Source organism: Morchella sextelata, assembly GCF_020137385.1.
Source record: "Morchella sextelata strain SCLS chromosome Unknown scls_27, whole genome shotgun sequence".
NCBI lineage: Eukaryota > Fungi > Ascomycota > Pezizomycetes > Pezizales > Morchellaceae > Morchella > Morchella sextelata.
The window spans coordinates 398,184-423,426 of NW_025408642.1; the positions used below are offsets into that span (position 1 = coordinate 398,184).

The 25,243-nt window shown below is 47.9% G+C and overlaps 8 protein-coding genes across 8 annotated transcripts; 3 read left to right on the forward strand and 5 right to left on the reverse strand.

Moving 5' to 3' along the window:
- Positions 1-1,577: 1,577 nt before the first annotated feature.
- On the forward strand, positions 1,578-1,991 carry H6S33_008661 (uncharacterized protein; the record flags this gene model as incomplete). The annotated part of the gene is made up of 1 exon (XM_044840136.1): positions 1,578-1,991. One exon carries the CDS (start codon positions 1,578-1,580, stop codon positions 1,989-1,991), a length of 414 nt encoding a protein of 137 aa, XP_044687775.1.
- A 401-nt stretch (positions 1,992-2,392) lies between these two features.
- On the forward strand, positions 2,393-2,830 carry H6S33_008662 (uncharacterized protein; the record flags this gene model as incomplete). Its single annotated transcript, XM_044840137.1, has 1 exon — positions 2,393-2,830. One exon carries the CDS (start codon positions 2,393-2,395, stop codon positions 2,828-2,830), a length of 438 nt encoding a protein of 145 aa, XP_044687776.1.
- Positions 2,831-3,106: 276 nt separating this feature from the next.
- H6S33_008663 (uncharacterized protein) lies at positions 3,107-3,511 on the forward strand (the record flags this gene model as incomplete). Its single annotated transcript, XM_044840138.1, has 1 exon — positions 3,107-3,511. One exon carries the CDS (start codon positions 3,107-3,109, stop codon positions 3,509-3,511), a length of 405 nt encoding a protein of 134 aa, XP_044687777.1.
- A 599-nt stretch (positions 3,512-4,110) lies between these two features.
- H6S33_008664 (uncharacterized protein) lies at positions 4,111-4,431 on the reverse strand (the record flags this gene model as incomplete). The annotated part of the gene is made up of 1 exon (XM_044840005.1): positions 4,111-4,431. The coding sequence occupies one exon, from the start codon at positions 4,429-4,431 to the stop codon at positions 4,111-4,113; it is 321 nt and encodes a 106-aa protein (XP_044687778.1).
- Positions 4,432-5,526: 1,095 nt separating this feature from the next.
- H6S33_008665 (uncharacterized protein) lies at positions 5,527-5,892 on the reverse strand (the record flags this gene model as incomplete). The annotated part of the gene is made up of 1 exon (XM_044840006.1): positions 5,527-5,892. The coding sequence occupies one exon, from the start codon at positions 5,890-5,892 to the stop codon at positions 5,527-5,529; it is 366 nt and encodes a 121-aa protein (XP_044687779.1).
- A 769-nt stretch (positions 5,893-6,661) lies between these two features.
- Positions 6,662-7,546, reverse strand: H6S33_008666 (uncharacterized protein; the record flags this gene model as incomplete). Its single annotated transcript, XM_044840007.1, has 3 exons — positions 6,662-6,784; positions 6,851-7,080; positions 7,162-7,546. The coding sequence occupies 3 exons, from the start codon at positions 7,544-7,546 to the stop codon at positions 6,662-6,664; spliced, it is 738 nt and encodes a 245-aa protein (XP_044687780.1).
- A 6,564-nt stretch (positions 7,547-14,110) lies between these two features.
- On the reverse strand, positions 14,111-16,807 carry H6S33_008667 (uncharacterized protein; the record flags this gene model as incomplete). The annotated part of the gene is made up of 5 exons (XM_044840008.1): positions 14,111-14,249; positions 14,309-15,318; positions 15,373-15,559; positions 15,620-16,595; positions 16,666-16,807. 5 exons carry the CDS (start codon positions 16,805-16,807, stop codon positions 14,111-14,113), a joined length of 2,454 nt encoding a protein of 817 aa, XP_044687781.1.
- A 2,260-nt stretch (positions 16,808-19,067) lies between these two features.
- Positions 19,068-19,253, reverse strand: H6S33_008668 (uncharacterized protein; the record flags this gene model as incomplete). The annotated part of the gene is made up of 1 exon (XM_044840009.1): positions 19,068-19,253. One exon carries the CDS (start codon positions 19,251-19,253, stop codon positions 19,068-19,070), a length of 186 nt encoding a protein of 61 aa, XP_044687782.1.
- Between the last annotated feature and the right edge of the window lie 5,990 nt (positions 19,254-25,243).

Consider the following 25,243-nt stretch of genomic DNA (forward strand, 5'->3'; position numbering starts at 1 on the left):
AGGAGAAGCAACGAACTGGGATTATCATCTTTGAGATGCCGAGTGATTATTGTTGTATGAGGAGATAAGTTGTTGGGGTGTGAAGTGAGAGGTGAGAGCGACTGGGGATGAAGGATGTTCGGGATATTTCCTTGCGCTACGGGAAAGGGTAATTGACAGATGCGGTAATCTTTTTAGAATTGCCCATGGGTACTTGCATTATGGCGCTTACACCAATAACTGCAGTAGTGCGCTTCGTTTGTGGGATGCCAGAAAGACACTAGACAGCAGGGGAAGTAAAAGGTTTATTACATGTACATACATGTATGTAAGTGCCAGATCTCAAATCTTAAGATTACATGGCTCAAGTACTAGCTCACACAATGAGAAAAACGGGAAACGTTCTATTACAAATAAGAAGAAAGTACATGTATTCATGATTAAAACCATGATGAGGCGATTCCTCGTCATGAGCAATCACTCGGCATCTCCTCACCCCTGTCGATGCACCAAAAATTGGTTTATTTATTGTGTTCAGCCCGCAGCTGCAGGCTATAGTAGGTACGCCAAAAAAAGGTTGGATGAAGTGACGACTTATAAATTCTCTCAAAGTCCAGATGATCATAAACCGAGATTCGAGAATTATTATAATTTTCTTGATCAAATACAGAGAGCGAGCCTTTAGACAGATGGATGTGCTCGTATGGATACATGCTTATCGGACCACGTCTCGAATTCTGGTCTATTGATATATGTCGGTTTGCGTTTTGCCTACACGCGATAAATGCATTCATCTTTATATAACCTCAAGTATGATTCTCTCTCGTGCTACGTTTAACGCATACATACATGTAGGCTTGCAAAACATCATCCTTCGCAGGATGCCACTTTATCTATCGTGTCCGCATGTTGTTTTACAAAGGACAACGACATTTGAAACAAATAACAGGTGTTATCGAGGAAACTTTGGTCTATTTTGCGCTTCCTTAGCGAACATGGAATAAATATAAACACCCTTCCCCCCCCCCCCCCCCCCCCCTTTTCGTCGTCGAATGATCAATAAAGATGTATCTTCCAAAAGATACCATGCATATATGATGCAATCTAAAACGGTCAATAAAGCTTTAATCTACATACAGACACAGAAACTCGAGAGCATTACATTTCTAGTGAAGAAGGCTACAGCTACAACGAGCACGCACTTTAGTCAGAACAAATACCCTCTTCTCCGTATAACAGGACGGAATTCGAGGTTTTGATTCAAGGGACGGGTAAACATTGTTCTCTAAATACCATATTTATTTATACAAGTGACAAACCTTAGGTTTATTGAACTGCTGACCGGGTAACGACTTTGTGGGAAACAGTGTTTGCGGAGAATCGGTGGGCGGACAGTTATATAGTATGTATAGGTCGAAATCCTATAATCCATACATGTATTTATAACAAAATTCGCCCAATCCTTTTACATTCCTCTCCTTCACACCAACCCACAAATATCAGTTATTAGCAAATCGATTGCTAACCAAAACTCCTCTGAATCCCACCGATTCTTCCATTTATCCCTAAACCACACCAGCCAACAAACAACAATCACAATGTTCAAACTACTCCCGCTTCTTCTCCTTACGGCCCTCCTCTCATTCGTCGGCCTCACTGACGCCTTAATCGAGGGCAACACCATCTGCGAAACCACCTCCGGCTCTCCCCTCACCACAGAGCTATGGGACTACACCCATCTGGGCATCGGCAGTGGTTTTGCCTGCCGCCAGAATTCTAACGGCGCCAACGGTCGTCCTGGATGCACCTTATGCGGACATTTTACCGGCCGCGGTCTCAAAATCTCCATCTGCGGGGTGAAGGGCTCTAGCTTCGGCCCCGGGCAAGTGAAGGAGGCGGTGGGACATCTGGCGAGAGAATGCACCGGAACCTTTAGAGGCTCTAGAGATTGGAAAACTGGTGGGAAGTGGAGGGACAAGGGGGGCAAATTCACGATCCTCGTACACCTCTGAAAATGTGTTTGTATCAGGCACTAGGTAGTCCTCGTTCTCATGTCCCTACTTCAATTTATCTGGTGGGCCTAGCTAGAGATCAGGACTATGGGTAAATAAGGCTAGCTTTTAAATGTAAATTTTTGTGCTTGTGCAATTGCGCAACCTTTCCTTTTTTTTTTTTGTTTTTTGTTTTTTGTAAATACATACATGTATGTACATGTAGTTAGGGTTGGTTGGTTAGGGTTAACTACACAGCGAATCACTCGTTAAAACCAACTCCTCTCATGCTCAATCCCATCGATTCTCCCTTTCTCAACAAGCCTCATCAACCAAACAAACAAATATCATTCTCTTTTCTCGATAAACCCCATCGAGCAATAAACAAGTAAATATCATCAACCAACGAACGAATAATCAGAATGTTCAAACTCCTCCCGCTCCTCCTCCTCGCGGTCCTCCTCCTCTCTTTCACTGAGTTCACTGCTGCTATCCTCGATAACACTCGCCCCATCGAAGGCAACACCATCTGCGAAACTAGTAGCGGCTCCCCCCTCACCGCTGAGCTGATGGAACTCGTTAAGACCGGCCCCGGTTTCGAAACTCTGTGCGTTCAGAAGAAACCCAATGACGCCAACGGTCGTCCTGGATGCACCTGGTGCGGGGGGTTGGCCGGCGGCAATCTCAAGATCTCTATCTGCGGAGTGAAGGGCTCTAGATTCAACTTCAAGGAAGTTAAGGAGGCGTTGAAAAGATTGGTGAAGGAATGCACCAAAACCTACGGCCTACGCAGAATTCGGAAGACTGGTGGGATGTGGAGGGATAGGGGGGGACAGTTCACGGTCCTCGCACACCTCTGAACGATGTTTACTGGGCTCTAGGGTAGTCTCGCTTCCAGGCCCGCGATTCAACTCATCTGGGCCTGGAGATCGAGACTGTGGATAAAAAAGGATTTTCAAATTTCAATTTTCTGTTTTTGTCTTTTACTTTGTCGTTAGGGTTAGTTACGTAGCCAATTAAATGTTAAACCCAAGCTCCTTTCATGATAAATACCATTGATTCTCTCTCTTCCCAATAAACCCCACCAACCAACGAACAAACAAAAAACAAGAATCATCAACCAACAAACAATTACAATGTTCAAACTCCTCCCACTCCTCCTTCTCGCGATCCTTCTCTCCTTCACTGGCTTCGCTGCCGCCGTCAAGGGCAACACCATCTGCGAAACCACCTCCGGCTCCCCCCTCACCTCCGAGCTAATGATCATCACTCATCTTGGCCCCAGCGGTGCTATTGCCTGCCACCAGGAGTCTGACGGCTCCAACGGTCGTCCTGGATGTACCTTATGCGGAGGGGTTTTCGGTGGCAGTCTCAAAATCTCCATCTGTGGAGTGAAGGGCTCCAGATACAGCTTCGGGCAAGTGAAGCAGGCAGTGGCAAATCTGGCGAGCGATTGCACCAGAAACTTCGGCACAGCTCAGAAAACCGGTGGGAAGTGGAGGGAAGAGAAGGGCGAGTTCATGATCCTCATACACCTCTGAACGATGTTACTGGGCTCTAGGGTAGTCTCGTTTCCAGGCCCGCACTTCAACTCACCTGGGCCTGGAGATCAAGACTATAGATAAAGAAGGTTAAAATTTAAATCTCTTGCTGTTTTTACTGGTGCCTGTGCTTGTGCTTGTGCAAATTTCTTCCTTTTCAGTGTAGCCATGTTCGAGTGATACCTTGTGATGTCAAATTCACAAGAGAATATTTTCCACACCAATGCGCCGACAGCATGCTAATAAGCGTTTTCAGCTCATGAAAAAGCACCTATTCACATAAACGACTCTTGCCTTAAGATAGTCCAATTTTTAGGGTGAAGCTTACAACTGTTCATGGTGAGCTAGTTGCTACGGGTCAATCACCGGCAGTAATTCCAATGAATTACGGGGTATATGACAAATACTATCCGTACATTTCAATCATCTTAGAGAAAACTTTTAACAGTAAAAAAAAGCTACATGTAGCCATGTTATATTCTGTCATGTGTTCAGAGACTACTCCACACAAAACAAAAGTTTCTCTAGCCCCACCACTTTCCTTGCTTCCCAATTTCCACCTAGCTTGTAATATCCTTCATCCTGCCCATATCCACACGCTACTTCTTCTCCTCCGCCCAAGCACACGCCTCCACGAGCTTCTTCTCTTCCTCCTCAGTCAAGTCCTTCGCCGGCGGTAGCTCAAATTCAATCTCACGGCTCGGAGCGCCCGGAGTGGTGAGTGCAGTGATAGCGGCGGTCTGGTCGGCGGTGGATGCTTTGTCTTCCACAGCCTTGGTTGGGAGAGGAATGATCTTGACTGGAACGATGGCGTTGGCCCGATTGCGGCGGAGGTGGATGCATCCCAACTTTGAGAGAGCACTGCCACCTGGAGATAGAGGGATAGCAGTGGAGGTAGATTCGGGGGCGCATTCAGTCATTGCAGAGGTAGGCGGGTGATTGGTGCCAGAGATGATAGTTTAGAGATGTTTAGTGGTATTTCTTTGACGGTATTCGAGGAGGGACTGTGACTTGATAACTCGTAGTTTCGAGGTGTGGAGGGGTAAGGGATGTGTGAGGTCGTTGATTGCAGAACCCAGGAGCCTCCCACCTTAGTATGTTCGCTTCCCACACCATCAGAAACGCATTCACTACTTTCCATCATCCTTAATTTTATTATTCTTCCCCCACGCTATCTCTCGGTTTATCTATATATCCAGTAACTACAGCATATTCATTTTTGGTGTCTTAGCTAAAAAAGATTACTAATATTATCCCAAAACTGCAAGTAAAAGAAGATTGATTTCCCCCTCGATCACTGCAAACTACCCATAGTGGTATTCTGTATATCTCTCTCATTCCAACGATGCATGCCTATCAACTCATGTGCTGTTCATGGTAAAGTTTTGCGCTGCTTCTTTCTTTAGAACCCGAACCACACCACAGAACACCATTATCCTCGAGGTGCCGTATACATAATTATACAAGAATAAACAACAAGACAGCCTGCGCAAGGATTGGCCAACATGAGCTCCTACACCAAGTTACTGAGATTACAGCAGTACGAGAGATGATGGCATGCACCCAAACTTTTACCCAGTGGTTGACGTCATGACATTAGCAAGTATAGGCCGGGAGGGCAGTGAGGAAAGGAATCTCAGGGTCCAGCCATAGTATATGCATAGTAAATAAAGATTTCATTGTCATAATCAAGGTCTCGAGGCGAACAATGAACTCTGAACTCTGTAGATCTAGTTTCTAAACCACCAATACATCGAGTGATATTCCATGACTGCAATTATCTTTAACGTGAAGACACGACTAAGGAAACCAATACAACCGGATGATTAGCATTCACTCCTTGGTCATAATCCCGCGAATGGTGTTTTCGAACTCTCTCGGTAAACTTTCTGTTCAATTGTTTCAAATTGATTGGAAAGGTCACGTCACAATCTGTTGTCACTCCCAGGCAACCTGTCCAATTATCATCTCCCTCTCCCTCTCGCTATCCTCAATTTCACCACTCTTCTTCGATATCAAGTCGCAGGTAACCACCGGCTTCTCGCCACTGCTATTTTAATCTTCTTCGCCGCAATCTTCTTCGTCAACCTCCTTACCTCTGCCGACGCCGCACTCTTCGCCACCCCCAGCTCCAGCACCACCCCAGTAACCCTCTCCAGCTCTTTCTCCAATCTCTTGCACTCATCTGTGTTATCCTTGACATAGCTATTAATCTTTATTCTCAACGCAGCCTCCTCCTCGGACTTCTTGACATACTCCGACCACAGCTCAGCTATCACACGGTTCTGCGTGTCGCGCTGGTCCTCGTAGGTCTTGAGCTTAACTTTCAGGTGGGTTAGACGTGCTTCTTTAACAGATGGGGTGGGTGACATGGACGACATGGTCAAATACGCGGAGTGGGTTGTGTGGATCAATAAGGCGGCAGACCGCAGGGTGCCCTTTTTAAAGGGCCAGATCTTGGGGGAAGGGACTGGTTGAATCTAGGAAACCATCGATTTGGATTCAAGGCTCTGGCTCGGGGGTGCATACAAACAACTGCGTGGAGTTGTTGAATTCCATCTCCCTAATTGGATGAGTGCCAGCACGTTCTAACTAATAGTAAAAATGTTTTCAACTGACTAATAACTAATTCCACAATTGGCAATGAGGGGAGTAATGACATAAGCACCGGCTTTTTATCATCTATCCCCGCCTGCATGCAGCTGCGGGCATGACCATCTCAAGCCTGACAATGATTTTCCCGGCCAAGGACGAATAGGGATCATTACCAGCAGCTGCTATTAATTACGCACTTCCCGCTCCCTCCCTGTTTCAATGAACGGCTCAATGCCGAACACCATCGCGATTTGATACATAACTCATCGGGAACCTGCATGTTTCATGTGAGGTTATATTCCCGCGAAACTATCATTCCCGGATCGGCGCATCCTTTCATGAATTCAGCCTACGCACATCATCTCACTCAGCGGGTCAATAGAGGATGTTAAGCTGTATGTATGTAATCTAAAATGCATCGCAAAGCAGGGCCCTGCTTCTAGTCTGTACATACATGTAAGTATAGTATAATATTACATATATTTATACAACATGTCTATAGTAAAGTAAGAGGTAATATGCAGCTACAGACGATTACACAGCGGCCCACTGGTACTACTGCTTCCCTTCCTGGGACTTCTTCAAAAGATAATCCAAAAACAACCTTCCATCACCAAACACCTGAGTAGTCATCGCCATATTCTGCATCCACCTCGGGATGGAACCTTTCGCATCGCTCTATAATGTGGATAGTAGCGTTAGTAGATATAATATCGAGACATCCGAGGGTAGATGGTAACTTACACATAGAGCCAAGAGTATTTCCACTCCGCCTTCTTCAAGTTCGTGGACATAATCCACCGACACATACTGGCCAAGAACTGCGGATTCAGACCTCACATTGCCCTCTAACGGCATGGAGACAACAATGAACGAGCGCAGTCCGTTCTCAGAGTCCGGTAGGTCGTGAGAAATAACTGTTTCCAAGAACTCCCTTGCAGAGAACGCTTGGACGTGCAGCAACTTGTGTACATCTGGTTTAGTCGCCCCCCATTAGTTAGTTAGTAATCCCAGACACTACTACTATAGGTACCAGACAAAGAAACCAAACATACCTTCCAGCCGTATCTTCAATTCCTCAAAGTATTCCGTCGCAGTCACCTCCATTGTGTCCTCGGGCTTACACAGATACTCCAACTCTGCCTTATTCTTCTCCTCAGCCAAACTCTTCCTCACAACCTCATAGGGCACCCCTGGCGCGACCGTCGCCCTACTCGTCCAGCGCTCCTTATTGTGTGTCGCGCTGTAAACCTTGATATCCGCATCCGACTTTGCCAGGGCCCACTTGATGTCGACCGTTGTTTCCGCCGTGTGTTCGCGGGAGTTTGGGATCGTGCGGACAAAGTCCAATCCGTCCCGTATCAGTCCCGGAAGGCTTTCCGCCGTAAAGACGGACCGCGGGAGCTGCTTCAGAGATAAGTTTAGAGTTGTTGACGACATACTTTTGGCGTGGTGTAATTTGGAATTGTGTGGGGTGGGGGACGGACGGGGGGGGGGAGCCAAGGACTTTTTGATTGATTGATACGTTAGGGATGGGATGGGATGTGGATGTAATTATTTTTTTTCGGAGAGTTGAAGCCCAGGGAGGTGCCAGTGTCTGGGTACAGGGTATCTATGTTGTACCGATACCCGCCCACTTACACCGCAAGGCTATCTATTCTCCTCAGAGCGATGTATTCGTAGTAAAGAAAGGGGTTGTCGCTGGTGCTGTACTTCTACGTAGGTAGAGTACATAAACAGCTACCTCCTACGTTGCAGTTGTTCTTGCTGTCAGTTGTTGCATGCTGTAGCGTGCACGGACCAAGGGGCAGCTGGGGGTTGGGCTGCGTTGGGTTGGGTTGTTGGTTGTCGGTCGCTGTGCTACCGCATGATGTTCTGCTCAACGCGGGCAATATTTCGGATTTCGGAAAACCAGCCCTCTCAACACTGCTAGGGTCATTCGAGAAGAGCATAATCCACTATGCAAGGAGGAGGATGAGAGCAAGAAGTGAAACTCCCGTATTGGAGGGGTGGTTGGGGTAGTGGTTGTGGTTGTAGTGGCTATCAGTATTCTTCTTACTTGGGGGCTATTTGCTCGATTCCCGGAGAAATTCCAATCTTCCAAAGTAAGGTAAGGGTGGTTATGGCTAGAGTATTGTGGGAGTGTCTCTCTCTGTCTCTCTCTCATGATCAAGCTTGTCGGCTCTTGGGAGATATTTACCGCGTGATAGGTAGCTGGAGCAGATAGGCAACTAGTAGGGCAGGCAGAGTGCTCTACATACTGATCTACCCAGCTGGTAACTTACCTACATACTTGTATGTAGAGTGCTATGCAGTGAGTGCTCTACTGCAAGTACTTTATTCTACATATGTAGAGCTTGTACGTGAACTTACACCCTGTATCAGAATTTTAGATGGAGCATTTCCCCAGCAAAAAGGAAACCGCACATATGCATATGTTGACATGTAGTCTGTACGCATCTACATGCTCCTAAGGGGTTAAGTGGTGAGTTGGCAAAGTAGTGGGTGAGTGATGTGCTGTGAAGTGACAGGGTCTGAAACAGTGCACGTGCACACCTACAACTGAAACTCGTCACGCTGCAGCCGAGAGAACCTGGTTACTGCGTAACCTATGACATAAGTGTGGCTGTTCCTGCTGGTCACGCTCGTTGACTTTGAGATATCCGGACGTCGGATCGGGTCAATGAGGGATATTAAACCCCATTCCATGCCGGTCCCAACTTTGGCAAGTTACCCCCCCTCTTTGCGAGGAATTATACTTAGTTCAACACAGGTACCATCCACACATACTTTGAGATCACTCTTGCCTGCTCTACCTGATATATATGCACGTAACGAATAATTACCCCAACTCACCAATGGATCGAATTCCTCTCCCACATCCCGGGAAAGTGCCTAAAAATGCGTATGCACGGATTGAATTAGGCAGACATCTAGAAGGAACCCTTCTTTTTCTCCAGAACCTTCCCTTTAGTCTCACCGTCATATTCTAAAGGCTTGATAATATGATATGCAGCAGCAGCAGCAAAGCAACTCAACTCGAAACACATGTTCCCAAGTACAGTAAAAATGCATGACCCTGACGATTCTTTAACACCTTAATGTGCAACTCTCATAGGCCATATCTCGAGGCCTAGGCCTTTATCACCAGACCCCAGCTCCTGTAAATGCTTTGGGCCAGCCGGAAGATTAATAGCATAACCAACAAATATACTTACCCGGGAGCTAGATCTGCCATCTCTTAGGTATTTATTTATGTAGCTAACCCCACCATATTTTGACCCCTCCCCCCTCCCTTCGCTCCCCCTCCAAAAACGTGGCCCCCAGAAAATCCCGCAGTGGTGGTTCGCCCGTCTGAAACGTACCCGGGAGAGAGGCAGAGGAGGGTGCAGCAAAGATCGGCTGGAGGACAGTCATTATTTCATTTCAACCCTAAATATTATATAGAATTGATTCCGTAATCGTTGGGTTGATATAATACACTCAGTCAATTATATTGTACGATATAACCTGGGGAAATATAAAGGTCTGGGATCTTGACAGAGTGGCACCTCCATGATACTCAGTCACTTTGAGTAGTGTATGCCGGCGCAGCAACTTTAACCCTAAAAGCTGATACACTCCGCAGAGGGGTGTCTTGGGAACCAGTCCGATTGGGAGGAAACATCTGCTGCGCCGTGATAGCTTTGCGGCGGTGTTACTGCAATTCAATGATGGACGGGGCACAATTTCAAAGTTACTCGAAGCCGGCTGCTATGTAAATCCAGCCTTTCCAATTTGCAGTCCACAGCTAGAGCTGAGATGCGGATTTTGAGCCTGACCGTGACCGTTCGATCATCTGCCAGTTTGCTGCTGAATTGGCATTCAGATCGAGCCCAGCTCAACAATTCGCGATAAGAGCAGAAAAAAAGAAAGGAAAACAAGGTTATCTGTCTTTTTATCGTAAACCGTTCTGATACAAATAGGTAGTTTTGACTCACGAGTGACGAAGGACAGAGGTTTTTGAAGTTCGTAATATGCAATCATCTTTAGAACGACACTGGGATCAATTGTGACAACGCCAATACCAAGTGGCGACTCTTTTTGTAGCAGGTAGATACACCTGTGATAATTGAAGATTAATGAGGGAATTAGACATTGGTGATGGTTCTGGTTCTGTTCCATTTGGGCGCGAATGAAGAAGGCGCAAATGAAGAAGGAATGCGAGGAGAATGCACCTCCGAGTTGCACGTTGGGAGCTAGGGTTGGATGCATGTGGCCTTTGCTGGATATCTGTCTTCAGAAACACTGACAATGAAGTTTAAAACCACAGGATACGTAGCTTAAACTTTATTTATCTAGATGTTGAGACTGTCTTTGGTGCCAAGCTTTATATTAAACGAGTGATTTTGCATGATCACAACCCCAACCCATCTTTGCCCCGCCCTTACCTTAGACACTTCACGATCACCGCACCCACTCCCGATTTTCCCCTACACACTGATCCTCCTTCCCAGCACTGGCTTCAGTGGAGTCCGGCTCCAGAAGCCCTCCACGGCCTTCCAAGACAAACAGGACCTCCCAAACAACCATGTAAAAGGCTCAAAGCCGCCGTTTGACCCCGCAACTAAACTCAAAGGCTCGTCCCGGTAAATCAGGAACACCCCACAAAAAACCAGCAACCAGGATCATTTTGGGAAAAAAAGGAAAAGAGGAAACGGCCAGTTGTTTGGATTGGTGTAGTAAGCGGCGGGCTAGCTCTTCATGTCGGTAGGTGCTCTATATATGCTCAAATATAGATTCCTACATAAACGGACCGAAGACTCCGGGTATGTAGAATAGAAGAAGTAATGAAATACCGAACGTGTCACAAACAGGGTTTCTCCTATACCCGGGTTTGCGCCGAAACATAAGGGACTTTTCCGTCGGTTTTTTTTGTTTTGCTTGCTTGCCTGCCTGCGCATGCCTAGCGCTGGCTATCATAACTCACGGCTGTGTAACGCCATGAATTATTGCACTCTATCTACTTGTCATCATCATTATGTAGGGGAAAAAAGACCTGGGACGAAGCCCGCACAGAGAGTGACGTTTTAAATGAGAAGGAAAAAAAAGTCACGTTTTGCACCTCATCCACTTTGCGGGGTTATGTTCAGACCTCTGAGGATGGAAGCGGGGCAAAAAAGCAAATATATAGACGCGAAATGGAGAAACACTCCCGGGATCGATCGAGCGGAGGAGAAGTGAGGTAAAGTAAGGTGGTACCGTAAAGTAAGGTAGAAAGAAAAGAAGACGAAAGCCGGAAGCAAAAGTGGGAAAAACAAAAAACCTAGATATTTCCGCCTCCGCCAATGCATATTCGATTGTTGGGAACCGTGCACACAGGGAGTTGTTGAGTGGGTGGACAAGACAGAAAAATAAGGGAGGGTGGAAGCGGAAAAACAAAGGTTGGAGATGTGCGTGTGGTCTCTGGTCAAGGGAGACAAAAGATGATAAATGTGCCATCATAAGTTCATCACCCCCCCAAGGCTAGGAGGGAAACAAAAACAAAAACAAACCATCGTGTAAGTAATTATAAACGCTTCATTATAGGTGCGTTTTCTTCGGGGTGGTGGAGGGGCAACAGCTTGAAGAGAGGCCATCTAACTTTGATTGACAAAGCCTTCATATCATTTGACCTCCTGCAAAAATGCCTCCTTCGCTGAGAGATTGATTTCCTGAACTGAGCCACAGAGGGACGACGACAACGCTGATCAACGCACTGACAGATACAGATACACCACGAGGGCGCCAAAAAAAGCCAATGAGGCGAACTTGGAATTCTGCAGCAGCTCCTGCTGGTTCTTGCTTTTCGCGAATAGCCTCCTCTCGACGTATGTGATTACAAAAGACCAGCTGTAACAAGCTGATGTTGACATCCCCACATCCATACAGCTACAGCTACCGGGCTAGCTATGACCTACCGCGGTCTTGAATCCAATCCTTTAATTTCGAGCTGAAGGTTCCATTTCCAACCCCGCCAGATTCGCGAGCTCACGCCCGTCGCATCCCCCCCGTCCGATCAAGACTAGCCAAACCACGGTGGAGCCCCTCCGTACTTCCTACACAATTTGTATTTGATTTTGCGGGGGTGGGGGATGGGACGGTGAGGGGAGTGACTAGGAGGGTGTCACACGCCCGTCTGTCCGTTCGCGATCACGGTACGAGTCGAGGGTACATACGTACCGTTGGTTTAGCTACTCTAAGTAGAGTACATCCTAGGGTAGCTCACCCCGCAAAAACACCCCACATCCACCCACCGTTCACACGACCGACGACAACAACAAAACGTAAAAGTCACGATGTAACGAAGGGACGGGGAAATGTGCGCTGTCCGTCCGACACGAACCTCCCCACGGCCCCAAGAGTGGAGGCTCTCCGGTATATCCATGAACCTAGGGAAAAAAGCACCCTGAGCCCGCCGCCTGCCTCCAAGCGAGCGGCACCATCAACGTGCATCTATTGGACAATGGCTTCAATAACAATAACAACAACAGAAAGGGCAAGTCTACAGTGGGGAGGTTTCCTCGATCTCGAGGTGCCTGTCTGTCATCAATCTATGCCAGATCCTTGCTGGAAATGCAGCATAGCTCTACTCTAAGGCAGCTAGCAGTAACCGACCTTCTTTTAAAGTGACAGGGTGACAGGCAGATGGGAGCTATGAATGTATGTATGAAGCATGTACCGTTCACAGTACATATGTAGACTATCTGCTCTACACTACCGTCCCCGCCGCTTCATCGATTCTATTATCATAGAGCAGGAAGTTGGTTTAGTTATGTAGTTAAGACATTCCCGCCGCATGTATCTACCCACGAAGAGAGTTCGAGGCGAACTACATGTCATGTCATTGTGACAATTTACCTACCTACACTCCCACATGTGTGCTTATTTCACTTTACGTCACCACTCAGCAACTGACAGGTCAACTTTGTTTTGTTCGTTCGACTTGGCCCCACGACAGTAACGGAAAGCAGCAGTGAACAGCGGTAAAGCCGCAAGCGGATCTCAGTGAGGGTAACCAGTGCTGGAATTATCAAATAGATACAAAAAAAAAGCAACAGATTCAAGAGCACAATTCTGGCAGCCCTACTCGAAAATTCCGGACTAATATCATTTCCCCTGCAAGTAACCCCCACGTACGTTTTCTTCTTTTCGTTCAAGATATAAAAGAAACTATGTCCCCACATGAAATAGTACTAAAGGCAATACGGTTCGTGATTTTCAAGCGGAAAAGGTAAAGTAGAAGGTCATAAATAATAAATAGTAAGACGAAAGTTAATACCACTACTAAAACTAATAGTTACGTTATGGTGATAAGAGTAAAAAAGTAAGAAGCGAAAAAAAAAGAAGAGTAGAAAGAGAAGAAGAAGAAACATCAATAAAAGGATTTTAGACGCGCACACGTCAAAAACGGCTGTCCAGAGCCCTTTCCAAGTGTTTTTGTATAAGAAAGGGAAAAAAAACAAAAAGACAGCAAAGCAAACCGACCCATCCATGTTCCCCGATAAACCCACCCAAATCTTTCAACGCAATAAAGCAGACCTGTACCCAAAGCCCCCCCTGATTGCCTGCGCGCGCAAGAAAAGACGAAATCCACTACCAAATGACCATATGAGATGCAAAAAATTCAAAGAAACATTAACTCAAAAAACGAAAAACGCTCAATCCATGCTAAAACTCAATAGACTGTGAACCGAGCCAGATACGCCATGGTAAAAACGAGACAGTGAGGAAGGGGACTATCCTCAAAACAAAAAACAGATATTCACAGAAATGAATAAGGGGAGGGGTGAAATCAAACCAATTAAGGAAAAAGTCTGAAAATGAAGAAAAAACCAATAAACAGAAAGATGAAGAGAAAAGGCGTTGATATATGCGAAAAAGAAAGCAAAGGTTCATCACGGTCGTAAAGTATTAGGCTCACACATAAACAGAATAAACGGAAAAATAATCGCAATCTTGTGTCTTCCTTTTTTCAAAGGATAACTATTCGAGTTCACTCTCCATTTCGTCTTCTGCCTCAGGCGTGGGCGAAGAAGAGGAAGACATGGTCATTCCCATGTCGTCACCCAGAGCGAGCGTGTGAGAGTGAACTTTGAAGGATTCGCCAAGCAATTTGGTAATACTGCATTTCGTCAGTGAACATATCCTTACTAAAACTGGAACAAGGTGATTGTGACTCACCCCCAAACAACGACTTCATCAACCATGCCTCCCCAGACCATAGCAACAGCAGCACTCAGCCTTGATCCATACAACTCGACTGAATCATCGTCAAACAGATCCCTCACTTTAGTCAGCATCGCCTGTTCCTCCTCGGTAGGCGGCTGAACCTCGCTCTCCTCTTCGAGTCTGTACAACCACAAGCTCAGAATCAACATGAGTTCGAACCCACAAAGCGGATGCTCTACGCTCCAGTTTAGTGCAGAGGTTCTCGCGACCCAACGGATACCCATCAACGCCGGGATCTGGAAACACTCAAAACACTGTTGAATAACCTTCGTCATGGCATCCGATCTCGGTATCGAATGAGCTGCAGAAGTCATTGCTTGAGCGACATCATTAGGGTTGTGGAAGCGAAGTGCTTCTTGGACGGTAACAAGGTCAACCTCAAGCCTTGCGATGGTACAACGGTACATAGCCATGGCGTTAAACACCAGAGGGTGGCCTTTTTGAGGAGCGGTCAAAGGAACGATCATAGTCTCGGGTGTGCAATAATCTAAAGCTCTTTGCCAGGTATCTAGCGCGACGCGGAGCTTTTCACGATATTCAGACACAACCGAGTCAAGGATCTCGGGACTTCTTTTAACGCCCCAAACCTCGATGAACAGAGCATTGATCATAATGCGTGCAGCAAAAGCGCTGTACTGAAGAGGCTCCCCTCTGAAAAGACGCGAATGAGCTTCTTTGAAGGTGGGGAGTGAGGCGTTGACGAGGTGTTCTCGCCAGCTGTGATCATCAAAGCCATCCATATTCCACAAGGTTTCAGAGCAAGGCAATGGAAGCGAATCAAACTCATTATAAGTAATCGCAGGGAGATGGTTGTATGTCAATGTGAGAAGACCAAAGAAGACGTATACAGCAAAGTATGTTCGCTTGCTGCCCTCTTCCTCAATCCACTCTTCACGAGTAGGTAAATCATCCCCACGCTGCTCAGTCCTCAGTTGCAATTCATACCTGCCACCGGCAACCATCTATACAAGTTATTAGAATTGCAGCCTTTATAATCATGGAACGGAGGAACTTACATTTGCAAGGAGGTTTTTGATGGAGCAGGTCCACTCCAATCCCTTTGCATCACCACTCCAGCTTGCAAACACCATATTGAGCAATAAGGTCTGAGTAGTCCATAACGGGCAATTACGCGAGTTATATTCTTGATTTCGGTGAAGGAAGTTGTTTACCAACACCTTCGCAGACAGATGCAGTGTATAACTAAAGAGCGGTTAGATTTTAAATCGGGCCTAGACTGCAGGCGTTGGGAAATCGACTTACGCTTGTTCTTTCTCAAATGTATACAAAGCACCAATAGACAATACGGCCAACAACAAAGGCGGTGCAACCTTTCCTGGGCTGAATGATGCTGGGTGGAGGAATGGGAAATGGTGATGGAAGAGATTGAAATAGGCAGAAAGATATCTGTTCAAAGCACTTTTACTCGGCAAACGGAACTTGTCAAGCACAGCGCGATCGACATCGATTTCACGAATGTTATCTAGCACCATGTTTCTGTCGTGGTCTGAATCTACTGATGGAGGGGTTGGTGGGGGGGTAGTCTGTGATGAAGCACTGACACCACACGGATTTACGGGTGATGGAGGGCCCGTGAACCAAGGGTTCGGAGAAGCGTATGAAGTTGGCGTCACAGTCGAGCCTCCTCGCGAAGGATCGGCGGAGAGAGATCGTTCCATGGTGTTGCGGTAAGAAGGCGGCTGTAAGCTATTTGAGCTCCATGTCATTCCTGACTCATGCGAGGAAGACTGAGAACTTGACATATACTGGCTTCTTGGGGGTTCTGGCCCTGTGGTCGATGAAGGAGTAGGAGGATCCCAGGTGGACATATTTTGAACCGGAATTACACCAGGCGCATATGGCACAGAGGGATCGAACACAGATTCGGGGTTTGAAGACATTGAACGTCTTGATTTCTCTTGCAATAGCATTTCCTGCTCATCTATCGCCGCCGCTGCAGTTGCAGCATGATGAAGCTCAGTCATCAAGGCCGCAGCTGTCTCCAAATCTACCATCCCATCACTACTTGCTTCTAGCTGCTCGATGGTAGCTTGTTCAATCGTGATAGCTGGTTTTGATGGTGCTGATGTAGCATTCTTTGTAGATCTTCTCTTCACTTCACTGTGCAGTGGAACACCGCCATCCTTAGCATGAACTGTCCTGTCATGTCGCAGTAACAGATCTCTCCTGACGAAGGTGCTTCGGCACTTTAAGCATTTGAAAGGTCGCTCCTTTGTATCTACAGAAATAGCGCGCGACGAGTCAGCAAGCAAAAACAAAGACGCGCTCTCCCAGTGTGAATTCCTTACGTGATCTCTCATGTCTGCTCCTGTGCTCTGACCTGCTGAACGCTCTTGAACAGTATGCGCATTTGTATTTTCGTTCCTGTACAAGCGCCGTCTTCTTTGTAGGCTGGCTCTGGGCCGCCGGTGTTGAAATGACTTCGTGCATTATGTTGTTATTGTGTGTATAGGTCGACTATTAAAGCAATGAGAGCTTTATAGAATCGATGTTGAAATCGTTCGGGGATGTATATATTATAGGGATTGTTGAATTCCAAGAAGGGTCTTTAAGACTGTATTCGGCTTCCTTTCATTGACCAGCTCTGATGGTATTGGGGGGGGGGGGTTTGTTATGTTAACGAAGGTGTGTGTCCGAGGGTGAAGGACTGTTGCTGGTGATGATGGATGAGGATGAAGGGGCAGAGGCGAGGGGCAACGGGGACTATGTATATTAGAGGGAAGGCGACAGACGTCGTATGGGCGGCGGGGTAGTGAGAGGGAGCGAAAGACAAAACGAAGGGTAGGTGGGATTTTTGAAAGAGAGGAGGGGCATGGAAGAAAGGGGGGGAGGGGGAGGTATAGAAGGAGGGAGAGAGAAAGGTAGATAGATGGAGGGGCGAGTAGGAAAAGTGCAGAGTCTGCTGCGAGGACGAGCAGTACAATTAAAAAAATATCAAATTAGGACTGGGGCAGTTGGAGGGGGCCGCGGACGAGGGAGTGCGGGGGGGGGGGGGAGCCAAATGGAGGGACAGGAGGGGGGTGAAGGTGGAGGGCTATCAAGCTAGGAGGCGAGAGCGAAAGGGGTTGGGGCTGTCGCTGGTCTTGCTGGTTACTTGCTGCTGCTGCTGCTGCTGTGTTGGGCAGCTTTGGACTCGAGTACGCTGTGTTCTGTCTGGAGAGGAAGGGAGGAGCAGCACTCGGATGACCGAGGTGTAAGTGAAGTCTGTGGGTGAGGCGAAGGAGCAGGCGGAAGAGCGCCAGAGGACGAAGGGGGAGTAATGGATGGTTGGGAGGTGTTAAGGAGGGAAACCCGAGGGATCTCCATGGGTGGATGCTTGAATTACTCCACAGTCACTACGGGTAACATGTGGTGACCGCTCTACATCGTCACATAAATGGTTCCGTCCCGAAAATAATGACCAACAGTTGTGGCCCTACACACCCAGAGTAAGCTAGGTAAGCTAAAGCTTTGATGCACCTCCACCATGGAGTAGAACAGCCCCTCCCACCCACATCCATAAGTCTCCCATCAACCCCTCCATGGGTGGAAAGGATGGAACTCAGGCTAGCTGTAGCTAGAGTAGAGTAGCACTCTGCTGACTGACTTACTGGCCCTGGAGGCAGCATTACGATACTCTACTCCTACACCCTCCACCCCAGCAAATAGACAAAACCAACAACAACCTTTTCAACTCCCACATCCTACCTTAACCTCCCACTCCCACCACCACCACACTTGTCTGGCAGATGTGGATGGGTAACTCATGCTGGCTGGTGTGAGTGTGAGTGCAAGAGTGTGTGGCTGTTGCCGTGGCCGCTTTTCTGTGATTTGTTTAACAGCAGGCATTTGCTTGATGAGAGGTGTCCTTACCATATCTGCATCCCTGCCCCCAGCTCTCACGGATCCCCTTCCATATTATTCGAGACTAGTAATTAACGGCCAGAACCCCAACCCATACCCATAACTTATTCGCCGTATATGATCCAGTGCCACACCAGTTCCTGAAAATAACAACCCCTCCACCTCCACCTCCACCCTCCCCCATTTTCTGTCCGTACATGAGCCTCTAATTCGTGCAATGCTCTATGTCAGGTCCGTCATAAACAGTGAGCGGCTCCAGACAAGATGCGTATGGGGAAAGTCAGGTCCCTATGTCAGAGTAACTCGGACTTTCGTTTCCGACCTCACCCCAAATGTGATCCGCTGCTGCGCTTGAGGCCGCCAGTGGGGTTCGGCTGTTGTAAGGCGACTTGGTCGGTGGAAGCGAGGATAAACCAAAACCCCAGCCGAGACTACTACGCTCCCACCACCACCACCACCAGACCCAAGGGTATGAGTGGATCTAGCAAGAATCTGCTATGCTACCGAAAACGTGCTAATTACCGTCTCCGCAAACGCACCCAAACGAAGCGAAAACCTAGGAATGACGGCTAGGTAACGGTACGGTACATACAACATACATACTCAAAACGCGCATGTTTATGTAGGTATTCCCTTCCACCCTCCGCCCCATACAACAGCAAAAAACAACAACAACCTCTCTCTACACCACAATCACATTGATCACGGCCACCCCCCCTAGTTACCCTCCTTCCTACGTACGCTAACTTCCTGCCACACCGGGGTTGCAGAAGTATTTCAGTCATGGCAAAGTAGGAATAGCTTACGCGGCCAAGCACCCTTTGCATGTGTGCTGGCAAGTCGCTGTTTAAAACCAGCCTCGCCTGTTGCTGGCAACTGCTGACTTGCCTGCTTCTGCTCCTGCTTCGCCGCTACTGCGAACAGAACATGTTCCCTCCTCCTCGGCCTGCCCGCACTGTACAACTGAGCTGCGGCCAGCCCTTCCGGTTAGTTTTCGCAGGCGGCCTTGTCTTGTGACTTTCCTATCGAGCATGTTGTGTTGTCTATATCCGCCAAGGAATAGTAAACCTGTCCTCTAGGGTTTAGCGCAAGAACAATACCCTATCTGGAGTCTCAATTTCATACAAGACATGAACCCAGCTTAGTTCCTTCAAGTCCGGGTAGTCGGAGGAGGGAGATGGGGGAGTTTGTTTACCTTTGACCAGCCAAGTTGGTAATAAACAACATCTCTCCCCCCACCACCCCCGAAAACCAGGCCTTCGGGATCCACCAGGTTCTGTTTGAGGGAATCAGGAGTCAATCAAATCTCTCAGATGCTCATATTCCTTTCTGATCTCATCGTTTCGAAACAGAATGTGGAAATTCCGAGACGAAATTGGCGAAGGGGAGTCTTCCTTTCTGCACAAGGGTTGCTTCTCAACAGGGGACAGGGGTTCTACAAGGAATTCATTTTTCTTGTTAGTGCCCGTGCTTTAAGATCCCGAAAGCGGTAGTTCCAGAGACGCATCGGTTTTGCATAGAGAACATTTCTAGCCACCGTTCTTTCTCTCTCGGCCACTTATGGTTACAAGGCATAACCTATTAACTTTATGAAGATTATGCATCATGTAGTACACACTTATTTAGTGGTGTATGTTGATTGATCATTGATGCATTATCATGTTATTTTATAGCGCGATGATCAATCGACAACAAAAATTCCGCAACTGCTTCCGTTATTGGGATATCCATTAGGCTATTTTCCATGTATTTCACTACCTACATGCCCTTCCATGGGCTTTTACAACTTCCCCAGGTCTTGAGAGTGTGTACCTGCTACTCTACTCTACTCCATATTACTCCAACAGCACGGTAAGGAGTGAAGGGGGTTACATAGAGTAGGAGGCAGAAAAAAATTACCTGGAAAAAAAAAGCAACGAATCTCATAGGAACACGACGAAAAATTTCATAAATAAAAATAAAATATATATGGCTATATCATTACATCTCCCATGATGCTTAACCATGCAAAAGTAACCATCTAGATTACCTACATGAATACCTACCTCCCAAAATCTAATCTACCCACCTAACTACAGCTAGACTACTACAACATCTAGTTGACGGGCTGGGGTTTCCTACTTCACACACCGGGCCCCCTGGTTGATGTTTTTTTTTTTTTTTTTTTTCGCTAGATCAAACCCCACGCGTTCTGGAAAGCCGCTGCTGCGAAATGTCCTTTTTTCCTTTTCCCTTTCCCCCACGTAGGTACATGTATCTACCTTTTTTTCACATCACATTTTTCTGCTTTTCGAGACATCCCGCCGCCAGGATCCGAGGATGTGGTCCGGCCAGTGAGCCAATATAGTTGCGTGCTTCGCCCACCCCTCCCTTCGCTCGAAAATTTTCGCAAGAGAGGTCGTGTCTGTGCCTTTATGTTACAGAGGGATCGAGGGGAGGGCCGTGGGAGGTGTAGAATTCTGGGTATCTATCAGTCTATATCTAGCTAGAATCTAGCTGGGTGGATATTTACGAGTACGAGTAGGTGCTAGCTAGGTAGAGTAGGTAGAGTGAGTAAGAAAGAAGAACAGCAGCTTAGAGGGCAGAAGGGTTAGTTTGTAGTCAGGTAGTCACAGAACTAAACTGTTAATGCTTCGTCCGAACTCGAACTGATCGATACCGGCGCGCCGTATAACCTCTAGAGTATTCCAGCTCTCCGGTGCACCTGGCTTCCTTCCCCCGTCCTCCGGGAAATCCACCAGGAGAAGCGTACAGTAGTGTAGTGGGTCACGAACTTTATTACGCAAGTCGGTGGAGTATATATCTCATCACCCCGTTACTCACGCCAAATTCCTGTAAGTTATGTACAACACAACACTTACCCCGGGACATACATGCATAGCTTGAACAGTCGAAGTAGGGTAGGGTATGTAGGGAGTGACCGTACCTACATGATAATACATGCACTGCACGCAACGGCACCTACTGTACTTGTAGTTACAAACATTGATCCTCCCCATCGACGACCACGTACCTTTATTTTTTTTCTGTGCGTGTGTGTGTGAGTGCTGCGCTTAAAGATACGATAAAGGATACTCCTTCTGTATTCGCGCTCGTCTTGTTTCCGTCCTCACCTCAACCCCAACCCCAGCCGCCGCGACACCTAACCTTCCTGCGCTGCTTGCCTACCTTACCCTGAACCTCCCACTCTCATCCCACCTCCCCCACCCCTGGGCGGTAAGAGAAACACATGCCGATTGATTGATCGATATGGGCTGTCTGTCTGGCTGGCTACCCGTCCATCTGTCTGCCTGTCTGACCGGAGGGGAACGCCGTCCGGAGTTTCTCGACGGAGGGAGGGAGGGAGGGCTGACCGGACTTATGATAGTCCAACTAGCTTACTAGCCAACTAACCAGCTGGCCCCTTCTCCCCCCGGATTATTTAATATTTTTTTTTTTTTTTTTTTTAGCTTTAGTGATCGATTTTAAATCGTGACAAGTGCCGTCCAGCTGTCCGTGTTTTTCCCCGTTTGGCCTTGCCTTGCTTATTTTCCTGCAGAGCAGCGGGATGGGATGGGATGGGATACGGATGGGGATGGAGGAGGGGGGGAGGAGGGGTGGTGGGGTATAAATGGAGATGGAGATGTAGATATAGATCATACCTCTCTCTCTACCTATCTATCTGGCTGTGCACCTACCTCTGCTCTGCTTTGCGCTGCTCTGCTGCCATCTCCGGCGGCGGCGCGCGATAAGGTTGACTGCCTGCCTGCCTGCCTGCTGGATGCGAGATGGAGCAGGAAAAGGAAGCGAGACGTGCGGGGTGGCCCGGGCGATATGTGACAGAGACAGCCTCCTCTATTTTTTTTGTTTTTTGTTTTTTGTTTCTACTTGCGCGGAGTGGTGGATGGGAGTGGTGGGTGGATTGAAACGGGTGTGCGTGCGGTCTAGTTTGAATCTGGAGGGTTGAGGGCGCACGAGATGGATGGAGGGATGGAGGGAGGGATGGATGGGGCTGATTTGATAGAGAGATAGAGATTGTAGATAGATTGGGTGGGAGTGAGTGAGTGATTGAGTGATTGATTGATAGCGAGATAGCTCACTAACCAGATGAGCCGATCATGATAGCCAGTAGCACGATATCAAGTCATCAAGAAACAACCACAAACCAGCTGAAGGAGGTCAAGTCATAGAAGAGGAATAGTCTGGAGGGGTAATGGAGGGGCTAAGTACGCAGAGATGTATTTAGATAGCAGATAGATACACACAACCTCCCTCTTTTCCCAGGTTCTAGTCCTCTAGAGTACATACCCGCCAGGAAATCTCTCCACCTCTGCCGCACGTCTGTGCGAGTTTAGAGCCTGAACTCACTCATGAACAGTGCTTTCCCGGGCGTTTGGAGGAAGGTGGAGGGGGAGGGGTAGAGAGAGTAACCTCTCTCTTGAGCGACCTCTCTATCCCTTGTGGCCGGAGACGAAGATCAAGCCGTGTCCCTCCCCCCGTCTAGTATGTAACTTACCTACCTACCCGCCCGCAGGGAATTGGGAGTTGGAGTAGAGCAGAATGGTAGCTCCGAGGGCCGATAGACAAGAACATTGTATGCAGCCCCATTCGCTTGGATAAAATAACGGGTAGGTTAGCTAGCAGTGTGCGTTTCCCAGATCAGAAGAAACCTAGGTGGGCGAGCGTACTAGGGTATAGCGAAAAGTGATCAGAATCTGATAAGACAAATACACGTATTCACCGCAGTATTCACAGTATTCACTTATCAGATTCTGATCACTTACCCTCAACACCCGGTACAGGATGGGGGATCGATTGCGATATCATATCAGAGTCGAGCAGGTACAGGAATATGATGATCAGCTCTTGTCTGCTCTAGAGTAGAGTGCCATTCTATCTACATGTCGATACTTGTAGCTAGCTAGCTAGCGAGGCGGGCGGCCCGGCGCACACGCAGTAAGCAGGTCCGCCCGACGACCGCTCGTAGGGCAAGATGAAGTGGGAGAGGAAGTGGGGAGGAGTTACGCCTGCTGTACTCTCACCACCTCTGTACACCGGGCACAGCGTCTACTATTCCCTCTCACCCGGGTAGGTGCTAGTACCAGCTAGTCCTCTGCTGGCTAGCAAACCAGTTAGCGAGCTTCAGTTGAAACGAATCACACCGCTCGCCCATAAGCTGCACTAGCCGTTTCTGTAGGCATATAGTAGATAATCGTCCCCTCCATCCATCCATCCATCCATCCATCCATCCCACCCCCACCACCACCACCAACTACTAGTCTACTACCGCTACCACCACCACCACCATTACCGCTAAACATCCCCAGCCCAGCTGCGGCATTTTCAACCCGCCAATTCCACCTTCTCGGTTTCACTGACCGACGACCCGGTCTGCCTGGGTCCGTAGTTATTGTATTGTATTGTATTCCATATATCGTAGGCTAGGTGGGTGAAGAGGGAGGTGAGGGGATTTTTTTCTCTCTTGCAACCGGGAAGAGGGATGCAGTGCAGGAACCTCGCGACGACGTACGTACGTACATGCTGCTGCTGCTTCTGCTTCATACCTACATGTATGTAGTCAGTCTGCTCTACCTACATACATTACATGCGGTTCGCAGTGCGAGCCAGGCAGAAAAGGCGGATCAATTGCCCCCTGCGGTCTTGTCTACTCTAGATGCACCAGGTCTACGGATTCCCCCAACCTCCCCGCTCTTTCCTCCCTCCCCCGCTTACTCCGAGGGTATTCTCCTACTCTATGTATGTGCGGTTACAAACTACTGCCCCGCATCTACCACCCAACCCACCCACCCACCCAGGAGCGGGATTTAAATTTTTCTCTCTATATTACCTAGAGTGCACCGCATCCTCCCTCCTTCCACCCCAATCCCCCGCCTTATCTTCCCCTAAACCTCCCCCTTGAAATGGACCTCGGCCACTGCGTCATGGTGCCGATAGATATTTGTATCTGGCCCGGGCGGGATTGGAATTTTGAAGGTACTAGGTCGTCATAATCGCAGTTGTCGGCGCGGGCGCGCGCGCGGTCAGTCGTTCACCATACCATCCGGGGCGTTCGGCTTGATTATGAAGAAAGAGGCATGTTGAGGAATGAAGGTGTGTGATTACGAAAGATTGATGGCCAGGATGAAGGGCGATGGATCTGAGATCTGTGATGGGGAAGGGTTGTTTACTGATGTATGTAGGACCCTTTTTTTTTACCTTGTTCATTTATTTTGTTTGTGGACCCTTTGCGCGCTGGCGCGGAGATGGGGACCTGATATCCTGTTTCCGGTGGCATAGCATAGGATTCTCCGATATGGCCATTGAAAGGCGGGCCAACAAAAAACCAAATAAGCAGATAGACATACAGAGAGCTAGAAAGAGATTCGCAAAAGCAAAAGGTTATTCCGCGCGCTCCCCAATTGAGAACATGATAAGGGTCCCTTTCTCCCGTCTCGAACATCCCATCTAGAATGTCTATGGTGTAGGTATCCCTATCATATCACTAGCTCCCTAGAAATCCGATGCCACATGTAAACGAACACACACTCGCAGTTTATCCGATCCCAGTCTCTCATCAACGGCCTGGTCTAGCCTGGCCCCGCTAACGGCTGGCTGGTTCCAGGTTGTTGCGAGTCGAATATCTAGGGGAGAGCCTAAACGGTAAAGTCGTGCCCTACGACATATTACAACATTGAATGGAGAGGAAAAGAGGCAGGTACGGGTGAGGCACGTAAACATTTCTTTCTGCACTCTAGATATGTGATGTATGTGTATGTGGTTATGACAATCTGCCGACCTGATTTGAGCAGATATTTGCTTCACACAATTCCCGTTTGGAATGGGTAGGAGCCAAGTGCCGATCTGGTTTTGAGTATAAGCAAAGAGTTCTGGTATGGGTTAGGCGCCGCCCCGTCTGTCAATCCGTGTACTCCATCTCCACCCTAATATGTGGAGTGGATGAGAGCATAGTGGAGCTCTGGATGCATGTGAGAATCTTCCACAACACATGGGAGGACCTTCGAGAATGAATGAACTCCTCAGCTC